Raw genomic sequence first — 15,254 nt, 5'->3', positions numbered from 1 at the left:
GAAAATACCAGCTTAGGTCCAATGGTAAAAATAATTGAGGAAAAGTTCAGGCAGAAGCAGTTCACCATGTACTTTAAAATGTAAACTTTCATCTGGAGATGTAACTGAAAAACATTAGGAAATCAGGAGTCACATATTTAATGCAATTTTTTTGTTTATTTGTTTTCTCTCAGATAACTGTAATTGATAAAGTCTCCAGTTTGGAGAAGCCTATTCTTTTCTGCTAAAGCCTGTGAAAGTTGCTGAGAGCAAGCTGCTGCCAGAAGTACATAGGCAGTAAATAAGGTGGACTTAAAGAAGAACACTTCCTTAAAAGCAGGCTGCAAGCATTTGCTGAAATCTCTCTTTCATGTGAGGTTCTTACAGTTGCCATGGGAATATAAAGTGAAATATAAAGTGATTGTGACTAATAAGGAAGGAGGTGATTCAGGAGGCAGTAACTGCAGGTGATACCAACTATGAAGCTGTTAAACTGAAATCTGCGCCAATGGATCTCAAACTTTCTTTCCCTTCCTCCTTTCTGGTGCAAAGCCTGTGGCATGCTATAAAGGGTCTCCAGAATCTCAAGGCAGGCAGATATCAAGGGAAAACAATGTTGCTTTGTGTTGCCAACTGTCTTCTCCTGCCCCTTAGGGTCTCTCGGGATATCTCCCTTAAAGTCAGTCCAGTGTTCAATCTTGGTTTAAGTGACATTTTAGAACATGGTTTCATGTTTGCAGAGTGTTAGTGATCAGAAAACATCAAGAACTTGCTTAGCTACACATAACTGAGAAACATGTGAATGTATAATGAGTATTCCCTAATGAACTTCTGTTCTGGCTAAAGCAAACTTCTCTTTCTGTTCCCATAATGTTTTCCACAACTTGTGCTATGTATTTTGGTTTGGGGTTTTTTCTCCACTGTTGCTACATGAGGGTTGTTACACTAAAAAGAATGGTCTGCCTTTGAAGCTCAGAGGCTCCTTTCCTTCTCCAGACATCAGGAGTGAGCAATTATTCCCTGCAATTTTCTCACTTCTGTTTCTTTCTGCACTGCAAAACAAAATGAGAGGAGAAAGAGGAAAGAAAACTTCTCTGTATTTTAGCAAACACTGTGACAGAAATGAAACTTCTGATTTTAACTTTGTACTTTATTTGCATAAAATAAGGCCTTTAGTCTCACTGCAACACTATCCTTACGTCTTACAGTGCTATTACTACTTACAGTCATTAAAAACTTGATTCACTTGTCTAAATATAAACTGGCCTTTGAGATGCTTTCAGCTCTGCAGGATACCTGCAGAAAGCTGGAAGAAATGAAACAACTTACAGTACACCTGCATCCTTCTTGGCAGGAGTAGCTCAGTTGGGATACCCCAGCGCATCCTTGAGTGGCACTGGATGCTTGTAGATGCGTGGGCAGCTGAAATGAGTTCTCATTTCCACAGACTATAACAGCAGCTTAAACATTAAACTCGTAAGCAGTTAGGCAAATTTCACCCTGCAGTGCTGAGACATTAAATGAAATCTCCAAGCCTTTGCAGTCTCCTCAATTCACTATATACTGGCAAAAGAGCGAGAGAAAAAACTAACAGGCCTTGCTTGAACAGGACTTTCAAGATTTAGTCCCAAATGCTTAGTTGTCTCGTTTTTTAAACTAGAAAAGTATGTAAGAAAAGCCTTCTTTTCTGTGCTATCAACTTGTACAAATAGTCTTCTATAAAAAGCTACAGTCAGTTTTTTTCAGATTTAATACTGCCTGCTGATGTGCAAAGTTAAAAGTAATTTGAATAATTACACATAAAGATAGAGCTAACATTCATATTCTACCAATGTTATCAACTCAAATACTTTAAACCACATCAAATGACTCTGGTCATATGTCCATTATTTCAGAAAACAAAATTTAGTCATAAAATTACTCAATCCAAAACATAACAGAATAGATAGTGCTGAAATGTTTCATTCTTTGGAGTCTTTATTCTCTAGTAATGCATGCCATTGCATTGAATATAATCTATTCTGTTGTAAAATTAATGGCTTACTTTAGTCTTTCTTTCTGGCTGTAAAACTAATGTCTTACTTTCTTCTGTTGGTGAGCATTTCTTCACTGTCTCTTGAGAACATCTTCAACCCTTGATTATCTTTGTTCTGATCAAAGGAGCAACCTGGAGACTGTGTAGGCTTCCTTACAGGAGGACCACATATCTTTTTCACCTAAACGGAAAAAAAGCCACAAGAAGAAGGAAAGAACACATGTAAACAATAATTATTACGTATTTCTCAATTCAGTTTAAAACCATTTTAATAACAGAGAGGAAGATCTGTAGACATTAAGCTAAGAAAACTATAATTAATTATAATACTTCTCAACACTATATCCGTAATGAATGAACAAACACAAAATTAGTCATTTTATAGTAGGAAAAAAATAATAAAGGCACTAATTTTTAAGGAATACCAGGTGTATAAGAAAGTCACCACATGTATTTTATTGATTGTGGCTTTTTAAATTTCATAAGGGAAGTGTATTGCTATGCAGACAGTAACAGTTACCTCAGAGAATAGGATGTGTTGTGAACAGCAGCATATTTCCATTTTTTCTGTGATATATCCCAATGACATTTTTAATATGCATTGAACTTCGTGATTTCTTTCAAGGTTGATAAATTATTATGGTATGTTCAGCACAGTTACACAGAGCATATAGTGAATAGTGAGCATAGTGGAAACTTGCATTACAACATTGCAACATGTTAATTTAATGATCCAAGATGTAAGTTTAATGATTTGGACCATAGATGTTGAAAATATCAAGGCATTTCATGTCTGGCTTTCTGATCTGGATGTCAGTAGATACAAATTCACAAGAACTCCCATTTTCTTCTTTGTAAAATGTGATACTGAGCATTTTGTACGATAGAGGATATCAAATCATGTTTATAGCTTCCTATATAGCTTCTCCTATATACTCTTCCTAGACACTGAATAAAAATAATTAGGGCCACATATATTTATTAAGTAAGAGATAGTTCATGCTGGGAATCATATCAGACAAGATATTAAGCAGACTGAACAGCATGTATTTTGTGTAAACTAGTACACAGGCACTGGTGAAAAACTAACACTGCGTGTGATTTACGAAAAGTTGGTTTCAACAGGTGGTCAACTTTCTTAAAGGAGAAAGGGAGAGAGGAGATCGTGGTTGGCTCTAAGACAGGGATCCAGTTTTTGAAGCTACCATGAGAAGGAGGAAGGAGTGTGTATGTTATACACCAAGGATTACTGTTTCCTTTTGCATTTAATATCCCCACATGTAGGAACAGAGAAAGCAAATAAATCTCATTTTCAAGTTATCATCATACATAAAAGAGAGAAGTGCAAGTCTCAGGGACCATCTTTCCAACTAAGAACTGCTGTAGTGTTAATTAAGAAATATATTTAATATTTAAAATAGAATAAACACAATTTTGATGAGTTTGTTGTTATGCATGGTGTAAGAGGTGATAATGTAAGACTCATTGAAGGTACTTGCTTAGGCCAGTGAAAAGAAGAAGAATCAGCATTATTGCTACACATGAATATTGAAAGCAAGAGTAAACTCGAAACCGAACAGTCCTTTTGGGCTGTGGCTCACATGTCTTAACTCAGGTAACCAAGTTATAGCTTGAATCCCCTTCAAATGAGATGCATGAATTTACCTGCAAGACAATCGTCTCTGGACATATGACTAATGTCTTTTAAGGGATTACACTTTAAACAACCCTTAAAGTATTAATTTCACAATTTCTTATCAGAAGCAGTGTCTCTTTGGGCAGCATCTTACTACATTTGCTCTTGTCCTCAAATTCAGTTTCCAACCACCCTCACACCATTTTCCCCATTAGCTCTTCTTCAGAGTACCTTATAGCACACTCCACCAGCTTAACTGGACTCTCACTTCCCCCCCTTTAAGTCTCTACACTTTTTCTAGGCTTCATCCATCCTTATGTGAGTTTTCTCCTTCAGTGCTGCACTTTGCCAGCCTCTGCAGCAGCCTATCCCATCAACCAGTCTACACTAATGAAACGCAAATATACCAGAGGGACAAAATATTTTCATCCTTTTACTTGTCTCACTGTTCTCATATTCTCTTATTCTCGTTGATGTGACACAGGAAGCTTTATGCTTAGGATCAGCTTTTATGACAAAGCAACTGATTGATTGAGTTGTCTCAGTTCCAGCTTGCCATGCACTTTAACTACTGTCTGTCTCACCAAGAATAAAAGTAAGGGTTTAACAGAGAGTGAGAGTCAGATCAAGATGGGAAGGAGACTCTGTCTCATGACAGGCATGGATTAGGTGTGTAGGTTGTTGTAGGTCTTAGGTGCCTTGCCTATCTGAACAAGGCACCTTCACTGTCCAGACACTCACAGAGACTGACTGCAGGGTGGGAGCCTGTGAGGGGAGGAGAAATAGGGTAGAGATGACTCACTGGCTAATACAGCCCCTAAACAGATGAGTACCAGGTCAAGGGGAAAAAATTAAATAAATAAATAAATAAATAAATTGCCTCCAGTTACAATAAACTGAAACACCTCTATATACATTCAGCTTCCCTAGGAAAACAAGAGAATCCACAGTTATCTATTTCCTGAATTTACAATAAAGTCTTGTTATATTTTACTCTAATAGGAACAAAAAAAAAAATCTTTACAGTCATAGTGCCTTGGAATATGCATGATACTTGTTTTATATGTGTTATACATATAAACAGTTTTTTCAAAGTACTGTCTAACAGCTTTTCTCTCTGTTCTGTTTGAGTCAATGTCTCCAGAAATGCATTGTGCAATACTAGGAAATTTGCATTCACTGATACATGTAAATACAAACCTTAGTTCCAAATATAAAATCTTTCTTAAAAATTAATCCTGGGTAAACTTTATACATAAAAATAACATTAAAAGCCAGTAATTATCTGAAATGTCTTTTTAAGAACTTAAGATTTTTTCTCAGTGTTTAAAAATTCTGAAAATTCTACTAAAAAGCATTTGCCCAGCACCATGTACACCTCTGCCATCCTCACAAAGATATGCATGACAGTAATCATACTGCTGAGAACTCAGTTCTGCTAATAACAGCAACAGTACAAAGTTAGCTTACCAGTCTTTAGCAGAGTCACTTACTTATTCAGACATACTTTGTTCAGAATGAGCTACTTCAGCCTGTACAATGGTAATGTCATCCTCTCCATTATCTTTCTCATATCTCTGATGTTCAAACCCCAGGCACCACTGACTGACCAACTCTGTTGGTTCTTCTTTGTGGGTTTGGTACGTTTATGGCTCACCCAGCTGAACCCAACCTGGGTTTTTTAACTGTTCAGTAGTGTCTGTCACTTCTATGTAACATTTAAATCATTAACTGTATGTGCATGACAAATTTACTTCTGCCTCCCACACTAGCCTAGTCTTCATTACCACCTGGTTTTTTCAGTAAACTTGTGTACATGAAATGGTCATATACTCTTATCTTGCCTTCAGGTGCCTGTTCTGTCTGTGAGCCAAATAATTTATAATCAAAATATTTCAACATTTTGTTTCCCAGTACAGGGCTGATGATAGTCTAAAAAAGAGATGAATACAGTTTCCATAATCATGTCTGTTGCTTTTTTTTTAATGCATTCTTTGTATCTGTGGTAAATGTAACACCACCTAGTTGTATTTCCTGTGTTTTCTGAAGGACTACAACTATTAGCTGCATTGTTTCTTAATTTTTAGTCTTTGGGCTGCAAAATTAACCTTGCAAGTAAAAATTCATGTAGTGCTATTATTGCTAGTCTTGAGAGACATTGACTGGAATCATAACTTTAAGAGAAGGGGAATGAACTAATAAATTACCATTTTGCATCAATATCTGAGTAGAATGCTTTCTTATTATCTTCCAGTTTCACTAGAATGGTATCCCTTCTGAATGTTTCCACAAACTGAGTGGATTTTTTTGGCTTCAGAAACCAAATCACTGAAGAGTGTGTAAAATCCTCAAAGGGGATCAAAAATACCCTGAGAAAAGTGAGACTGAAAAATCACCAGAAATATTATTCAGGAGAAAATTACACATCTCACTGAATTTCAGGAAGAATTAAAGACTGCTATAAAATTTTAAAATAGACAAGCCTCAGTATCTTACTAGGAATTTTTTTTCCTTTGGTGAAATGTTCTTAAGAGTTGCACAATATTTAAGGACATAAAAGGAAACATCAGAAAATTATAAAACTCCTGATTTTTACAGTTCAGAAAAACCTATTGTCATTATACTCAGCATGCTGCTATTATGCACAATTTGTATGCCACAGTATGATGATTGGGTTAATTAAAAGCTCTTGTAATAACCATGCAGTTAAATTACAATTAGTGCCGCCCATGAACTTTATGGCAGTTTGATTTTGCTTGGTGCAATTCCTTAAAATGTCAACTTACGGTTACTTACAGTTTGGAAAACTGGGGCATCATAAACCTTTATATTTACACAGGACTGGACAATGATGGGAGCATCATATTAATAATGGTCAGACACTGTTCTCTAAGTTCACACGTTCAATATAAGAAATCTGACACATTCTTTGTTTTGGTTTTGGTTTGTGGGGGGTTTTTTCCCCACCATAGAAATTATTCTTTCTGACCTCAGCATTTCTACTGAAATTATTTTACATCACATGACTGAAGCAAACTGAATGGACAGTCCTGTAATGCACTTCAAACTAGATTTGCCAAGTGATTAGTGACGCTGCTACTGTGACAGAATTAAGACTCGGGAATCCTGAGACCCTCTGCTCCAATTTGGGTCATACACTGTTGTGAAATACACAGAAAAGATGATCATCTACTCCTGCAGTGTGTTCATAGTCTTTTTCACTAGTTCTTACTGCTGTGCACAGAGGAAGAGGGAAGAAAAAACTTCTCTGTATACAAAATCTCTTGGGCTTAGACTCAGCTCTAGCCGGGAAGCAGAATCAGGAGTCTGAAAATTGCCCTTTTCTTTATGTTTAACTCTTCTATGTACGTTTTCAAAAGTTTAGCAAGCACTGTTTTTGGTACATACATATATATATATATGCTGGATTTCCTGTAAATGAGGTATGTGTCAAGTATTCTCTAGATTGATCCAGTCTTTCAGACCTGCAAGGCATCAGAGTGGCCACAGTCCATGCAAGCATTAAAACTGATTTTATTTAATGGGTATTTTAGTTACTGATTAGTCTGATGGCTTTCAGTTCTAGCTGTCAGATCACAAATTCTCCACATCCCTTACAAGTTAAATCCCCTCAGTCACTCCTGAGTAAATGGACAGTTGAAATCTAATAACTCTAAATAAAAGCAAGAATGAAAAGGCAGGCTGGTTGAAAATACATTTGTTACAAATAAAATTGTGGTTAATTTAGTTTTTATTTTCTTTTCTAGAAGTACACAAGTGAATACTTTCTTTGAGAAAGTATGTGACTCTTGATGAGTCACAAGCATTTCCAGCACCAGATTACTACTCAAACTACTCAAGATATTCATCCAGAAAAGCAATGAATTAATATTAATTTATAAAGTATCCTTGGTTTGTCTTACTCCAGTTAAACCACAAGAGGGAGCATCAGCATTTCAATATTCCCAAGCACTTCAGCAGCCTTCTATCGGTTTTTTTTTGCTTGGAATAGTTGCTCATTTAATATCAAATTCCGTTTCAAAGAAAGATGCATTTTGATATGTGAGAAGGTGCACACGTGCATGGAAGAATAAAGTATTCCCTATCGAGACAAAATTCAAGTTTTTGAAAACAAGGAGAGCAATCATGAGGTACAAACACCCATGTTTTCCTTCAGAACACGAAAAAAGACGTTCACACGAGATTGTTTCAGGAAAGAGTGGTGGAGTACCACCAGTATTTGCAACCCAGAAAAACTATGTAAAAATCGTGTATTATTTCCTTTGCTTTCCTTGCAAATTTTGTGTTCTTTATCCTTCACTAGTTGATTTTAGCAATGTCTTAGGCATACCGAACTAAGCAAGCTCTGGAGTTAGAGTGGCAAATTATGTTTCACACCTAGGCTTATGCATTTTACAGAACTTGCAGGAGAAGTCCAAGACAAGTGAAGAGGCAAACATTGTGAATAAATGCCATGAGAAATAGAGAGTAAAGCTGACACTTAGACTAATACCTGCTCAAATTACTAAACAATTTGTAATAAACTGCAAGTTAAATCTTAAACAGGTTTGCCAGCTAATGACAATTTCAAAGCAATTTTACTCAAAATTGAAATTAAAATCTCAGATGATACATAAAAAGTTGCATTTATAATTTTTCAATGGAGATATGAGTTGGGAATGGTTTCAAACTCAAGAAAGGACAAATCCAATTTAAAGTAAACCCATGAAATGTAGGAGTTTGCCCCACACCCACCAAGATATTGTTGAGGAAACATAAAGGCAAACTGCAGATATACAAAATGAACACCAACCAGCAAAGCAGAGGTAGTCTCATCAGGAAAAATGGAAAGGATTACATGCTGCAAATAAAAGGCAAATAATTTTCCATGATATATAAATTGAAGTACAACTTGGAGATACTGAAGTAATTATTCTACTCGGTTTGGCAGTAGTGCAGCATCAGTGCCATTGCTGTACAATTTCTTGGGGAAATGCCCCATCACTGGAAGTGTTCAAGGCCAGGTTGGATGGGGTCTTGAGCATCTGGTCTGGTGGAAGGCATCCCTTGCCCATGGCAGGGGGATGGAACTAGATGATTTTTAAAGTCCCTTGCAATGCAAACTATTCTGTGATTCTGTTTCTACCAAATCTTCCATCAAGATGGAGGACCAAGGAAGAGACAAAAATGCTAAGTTTGCAAGTCAGCTTTTTTTAATTACAATTTTTTTATACGCAAGTTGTTGAATTCTAGGAGCCACAGTGCCCAACTTTCATGTGACTGAGACTCATACCCTCCTCCTACCACTACATCTATCAAAACTAGTGCTCCAGTCCCTTTTCTTGAGACTGTTCTCATATCTTATCAGTGTTTAATTATCTCTGCTTTCCTTCATAATTTTGCATGTTCTGATTGTAAAATAAAATTTAATAGACCATTAAATATGAGCTACTTAATATACTTTTAATTTGTGTCTTCTGGTCTTTAATTACAAAAACTGTAAATGGTTTTAATTCTGCTGCTCCATTCACGAGGGACTAACACTCAGCAAGTCTGGCAGTAAAAACAGTTGCTCCTCTCAAATGGGGCTGGCTGGGAGGGAAGGAAATTATTTTTTTCTTCTTTAAATGGCTTAATGTTAGGGGAAATCCTAATGTTCTTAGCCAAGTAACCCTGTAGCCAGAACACAGCACTGCCAGTTCAAATTCTTCAAAGGCAGTTCAACAAAAAGTGCTTCTTATGAGAGGCTGCCAGCTCTCCCGATCCAAGTCTGCTTCAGTGGATGCCAAGGTGTTTCATTCATGTTCAGTGAAAAACACTCTGTGGTTATCCTCTGAAAAGGAATTATATAAAACCAGCAGTAGCCCTTTCCAAAGATCAGCAGCTTGTGTGTAGTTTGACTGATTTATTTATGTTCTCTTGTGGTTCAAGTATACTTTATTGCTCATTACTTCTGTGTGCCTGCAAGTACAGTTCCAACACAGAGGGTTAGCACTGTGTTTTCTTGTCGGATACGGGTAGAATTCTTCATTATATCTAGGTCTAAGTCTATCCAGGGTCACCTGTGTAAACCAAAAGAAGTTCAGTAGGAATGTGATTGTCAGTGAAAGCAGAAATGGGGCTCTATAACCTTTATTAAGTATGTTACTCACTTAAAAAAAATATTATAACTTACAAAACATAAAGAATTAGTGAAGGTAAAACAATTTGGTTGCATCAGCATATCTGCATAATGTGTTTGTATTTTGTGGAAGGCTGCAATTTATGCTCCAGAACTGTGAAAAGCAGAGTGGTTTTGTAAGTAAGACTCTGCAACAAAAGTATGCAAGTTAATAAAATCATGTTCACTTACAGTAACAGTCATAATGCATTATTTTAACATAAGATACTGTCAATACCTCTTTAGATAATTGGAGGGTCACCTTCTCATGATAATAACAAAAAAAAAAATCAGAAAATAAAAAGAGGATGGAAAAGCCTAGTTAGTCAGCATTTCAGAGAATCTAGTTGTTTCTCCTTCATTCTGAATTGCATTTTACAATATTAGCGGTTTTGCTTCCTGTATCCATATATTAAGTGTTTCAGTGTCTCCTCACTCTCTTCTTTGAACCTGGAAAAAACAGGTTTCTTTGAAAATCTTTTGTGACATACAAGATAGTCACTTATTCATACATGTTCATATCATTTCTAGGACCAAAATAGTCCAAAAAGCTCATTCGTTTCAAAATATCTGTATTTGCCCTCAAGAAAAACCTTCCTTTCCAATACAAAGGATTGGTAGTGGTTTAAAGAACAATTGAGATAGCAGAAGTCTGCTCAGCTCAGTAGCTCCCTTTGCAAAGTTATTCTGTTTCACAATGAAAAAGGAAGAACAGAGAAAAAAGAAAACATATATATAGCTTACAGAAAGGATTCTTAGTGTCCTTTGACAGTTGTTCATACCTTTTATTCAGCTTTGGAGAAGGAGTGAAAAGTCTCCTTTCTTCTCTTTTTGCAAATGAGAAGAATCAGACTACACCATTTTCAGCCTGTTAGAGCATCTTCCTTCCCTTCAGTTCAGATGCCCAGTGAACACACTGAGACAAGGCTGCCACAGTGCCAGATATCTATCACATCACCTAAACCCAGAACATGATGGCAGCCCAGACTGCTTACTCCACACTTTCAGACCTCTGAGTCCCTGTGCAGCCAACGGAAAGAGGAAATCCCTTTCAAATCTTTTCCCTAAAAATCTGATAAAAAAGGAGAAAAAACTTGAGGTGTATTAAAGATCCTATGCTTCCCTGACATAACAGATCTCAATCTTAAAAAGGGAGTACAGCAAATGTGAAACATAGAATCACAGAACCAACTTCCAAATATTCAAGTAATTTCCAATTGTGAAGTGGATTTTTTCAAAACACATTAAATAGGAATGCATAATGCATGCCGTGATGTATTCCTACATTATTGACTTGGTAGACTATGTTGAACATATCTTATATAAACCTGCACTACTCATCATTACTTGCCAAAACGATGTGTGTATGTTGATAACTGTGGTGGGTTAGACTTGGCTGACAGCCAGATGCCCACCCAGCTGGTCTCTCATTCCCCTTCCTCTACAGAACACGGGGAGAAAATGAGATCAAAAAGCTTACGGGCCAAGATAAAGACAAACAGATCACTCACCCATTACTGTCATGGGCAAAACAGCCTTACCTTAGGGAAGACAAATTCATATATATTGCCAATTAAAAATACAGTACGATGGTAAGAAACAATGTTCAGACTAAAAACACCTTCTTCCTAGCTCCCCACTCCTTCATCCCAGGCTAAATGTAATTCCTTCATTCCCAGCTCTTCTGCCACCCCTCAGTCCCTCAAGTGCTGCAGAGGGGTTGGGAATTGGCAATTGTGGCCAGTCCATAACACTTTGCTGGTGCAACTGCACCCCATACAACAAGTAACTCCACTATAGGAGATGCAGGCGAGGAACCTGGGCAATTTGGAAAATGAATTTTAAAAAAACACTTCTGAGAAAAGTGTGAGACATGAACTTGATAATGGATTTGAACCTCTTCTCACCAAAGGTAAGAAACATGTCCTCTCTCATTTCCATAAATGAAAGGAAAATTGGGAAAAAAAGAAGAGGAATTAGAATTGATGTATCTTGAAACTGGTATATTCAAATGCTGAGAAGCTGATGAATGTAGCAACTGACTTTAATTAGACAGTTGTGGTTTCATGGCTTCATGTTCTGCTATTATATTTAAGAAGTTCTTGACAGAAACAAGTGCTTCCAGTGTTTGCCACACATGACTGCAGTAGACCAACTTCACGCTACATAAAAAAAATGGCTGATATATAAAAGTATGCCATACTTTATTACACAAACAGTACAGTTTTTCACAGTTACAGCTGGAGGCATTTCAGAAAATGAAGAGAAAGGGAAGGTGACGGTCTTCAACTATGTGTTAAGTTAGATATCAAGCTTTCTTTTAGAATACCATCATATTAGACTTTATATCTAATTACTGTTCAGCAGTTTTCACAAATCAGCTTATATTGATCTTGTGAAGTAATTTAAATTCATCAATGTATCAAGTAATTTAAATTCAGCAAAGTAATGATGGCATAGTCATACGCCAAAAGCTTTAGGCAGAACTCCACAATTTTATTTCAAAATCTGCTTTGCTGAAAATGACAGGGTTTGGTTTTTGGCTTTTTTTATTAAAAAAGTATGAAAGAACTATATGGCAACTGGCTTACTTTGTCTTTTACACAGCGCTAATGGGAACACACACTTGCTGAAAGTTAAAGGAGTACAAGGATGAGCCCAGATAGATAGTTTGGTGACAGAAACAATATAATGAAGTTTCCCACAATGTCAAATCTAGGCAGTATCTGTGCAATCGTTAAACCAAAGCTCATTTTCCCTTCACAGTTCATCATCAATACTTCCATTTCTCCTGGGAACAAAAATACCTACTGTTGATATATAGCTTGCCTACCAACTCATTTGAAAACCTCTGTCCTTTGAAAACCCCTGGACTATCACTCTGTTGATCTCAATTTTTATGATCCTGCTGTGGGGAATTTTATCCAGGTTTAGAGACTGTATAAGGAGAAATTCTTTTCCTTTGACCAAAGATCTCTGAAATTAAAATAGACAGTGTATACTGACTTGAGAAGATTCAGTTTTAACATGCTCACATGGCAGTGTTCATCAGTATGAGATGAGGCCAGTGCCCACATCCTGCACTTAGGAGAACATGAACATGATATATCATTGCCTTGTCCCTGATGTCCACGTGTGGGCCCTATCCAACCACAGCTGATTCAAAGGTGACAGGCTCTTCAATAATAATATTCACCTGATACACCCACCTTCTAAATCATTTCACAGAATCACAGATTTATTTAGGTTTGGAGGAACTTCTTGAAGTCATATAGTCTAACATACCTAATTCAATCAGGGTCAGCTACAGTTGGTTGTCCAGGTTCATGTCTAGTTGTGTTTCGGATATGGAAGGATGGAATCAAGGATGGAACTCCACAACCTCTCTGGACAACCTACTCCATGGAATTTCATGTTTTTTGATTTCTGCCCATTGCCTCTTGTCCTGTCAGTGAACAAGGCTGAAAAGAACTTGGCTTTTTCCTCTTCACTGGCTCATATCCTGTGTTTATACAGGCTCAACAGTCCTATCTCTTTCAGCCTTTCTGCATATGAGAGATGCTCCAGTCTCATGATTCTCTTTGTGGCTGGACTCATTTCAGTCACTCCATATCTTTCTTGTACTGGGTAGTCCAGAACTGGACACAGCACTTCAGATGTGGTCTCCCCAGTGTTGAGGAAAAGGGAAAGATCGCCTCCCTCAAACTGCTGGTAACACTCTTCCTAATGCTGCTTTCCAGTCAGTCAGCCTTCAGCAGATATTGGTGCGTGGAGTTATTCCTCCCCAAGTGCAAGACTTTTCATTTCCCTTTGTTGAACTTCATCAGATTCCCCTCAGGCCAATTCTGTAGCCTGCCAAGGTCCCTCTGCATGGTACAACCGTTTGGGGAACCAGCTACTTCTCTACAAACTTGCTGAGGGTGCTCTCTGTCCCATCACTCAAGCCATTAATGAGGATATTAAACAGTATCTGCCCCAGTATCAACCCCTGAGGGTCAGAGCACTAGTGACTTGCCTCCAGCTGTACTTTGTGGTACTGATCACAATCCTCTGGGCTCAGCCACTCATCTGGTTTTCAGTCCTCCTCACTGTGCATTTTGTCAGTTTATATTTAAGGGTGTTGTAGGAGACAGTCTCAAAGGCTTTGGTAAAGTCAATGACACATCATCCATTGCTCTACCCATAGCCTATCAATTTGGCTGTCCTATGAAGGGTATCAAGTTGGTTAACCATGGCTTCCCCTTTGTAAATCCATGCTGATTACTCCCAGTCAACTTCTCAATGCGTTCAAAATGGTTTCCAGGACTGCCCAGGGAAGTGGTGGATTCTCTGTCCTCGGAGGTTTTTAAGATGAGACTGGATGTGGCACTTAGTGCTATGGTCTAGTAACCATGCTGGTAGTGGATCAAGGGTTGGACTTGATGATCTCAGAGGTCCTTTCCAACCCAGTTGATTCTGTGATTCCATGATTCTATGATTAGTTGTTCCATCACCTTTCCAGGTATGGAGGTAAGGCTGATGGGCCTGCAGTTTCCTGTATCCTCCATCTTACTCTCTTTGAAGACACTGGTGACTTTTGATTTCTTCCAGTCTCCAGAAGCCTCAGTCTTCAACCTCTCCCAGTTTCCATGACCATTCAAAGACAATTGAGTGGACACATGATGACATCAGCCAGCTGCCTCAGTGCTTGAGGGTGGTTCTTCTCAAGCCTAATGAACTAAGGTATGTCCAGTTTGCTAAAGTGCTCTAAGGTTAGTCCCCAAACTTGTTCTTCTCCACTTCATTGATTCTACAGGCTACAGTCTTCATTGATCCACACCTTCCCCCTAGTCTCTGGCCCTTTAATTTCTGAAGGTCAGTCTTACTAGTAAAGACTGAGGCAAAGAGGACATTGAATACCTCAGCCTTTTCTGTGTCTGTTACCAGTTCCCCCGCCCTATTCAGCATCAAGCACACATTATCCATACTGGGTCCATCCAGAGGCAGAAAAATCTGCAATCAGCACTGACAGTGCTTCTTTTTTCTGCCCATACAAAGTGCACCTGGAGCTTTGTGTTACACAGGGCCCTTTTACTAAGGAGAGTGATCCTCCAAGGTAATCACAGCAATCATGACAAAGGAGTTGGAGCATGTGTAGAAGCATGGAAGAGAAGGAAGTTAGCCATTTTAATATGGTAAGTTGTCCTTGCCCTCAAGCTGCTATTCTTTTGCTGCAGCACTGGAGAGCTCCCTCAGAATGAAGCTGTCTGTATTTCTCCTTATTGTGTAAATGCCAGAAAATGTTGTCTACCCAGCATCAGATGAACCACAGACAAATGCAGTCAGCTATCTGGAAAAGCCAGATAGATATTTGTCTAAACTTAAGTATTTCCAATCAGATAAAGTATACCTAGAATGTTTGCAATATAGAAATTTACTTTGCAGTTTAAATATAAACAATATGT

The 15,254-nt window shown here is 37.8% G+C and overlaps 1 protein-coding gene across 1 annotated transcript in view; it reads right to left on the bottom strand.

The window, feature by feature from the left end:
* Positions 1-15,254, bottom strand: part of GPC5 (glypican 5) — a 627,762-nt gene that overhangs the window by 495,452 nt on the left and 117,056 nt on the right. The window contains exon 5 of the mRNA XM_018071368.1: positions 2,062-2,195. Coding sequence (XP_017926857.1) covers positions 2,062-2,195 — 134 coding nt within the window. The remainder of the gene's footprint in view (positions 1-2,061; positions 2,196-15,254) is intronic.

The sequence above is a fragment of the Manacus vitellinus genome, unplaced genomic scaffold, assembly GCF_001715985.3.
Source record: "Manacus vitellinus isolate BGI_N305 unplaced genomic scaffold, ASM171598v3 scaffold_2_pilon, whole genome shotgun sequence".
In the NCBI taxonomy this organism is placed as follows: domain Eukaryota; kingdom Metazoa; phylum Chordata; class Aves; order Passeriformes; family Pipridae; genus Manacus; species Manacus vitellinus.
The sequence above is the reverse complement of the archived record's forward strand: the minus strand, read 5'-3'. Positions and strand labels throughout refer to the sequence as shown.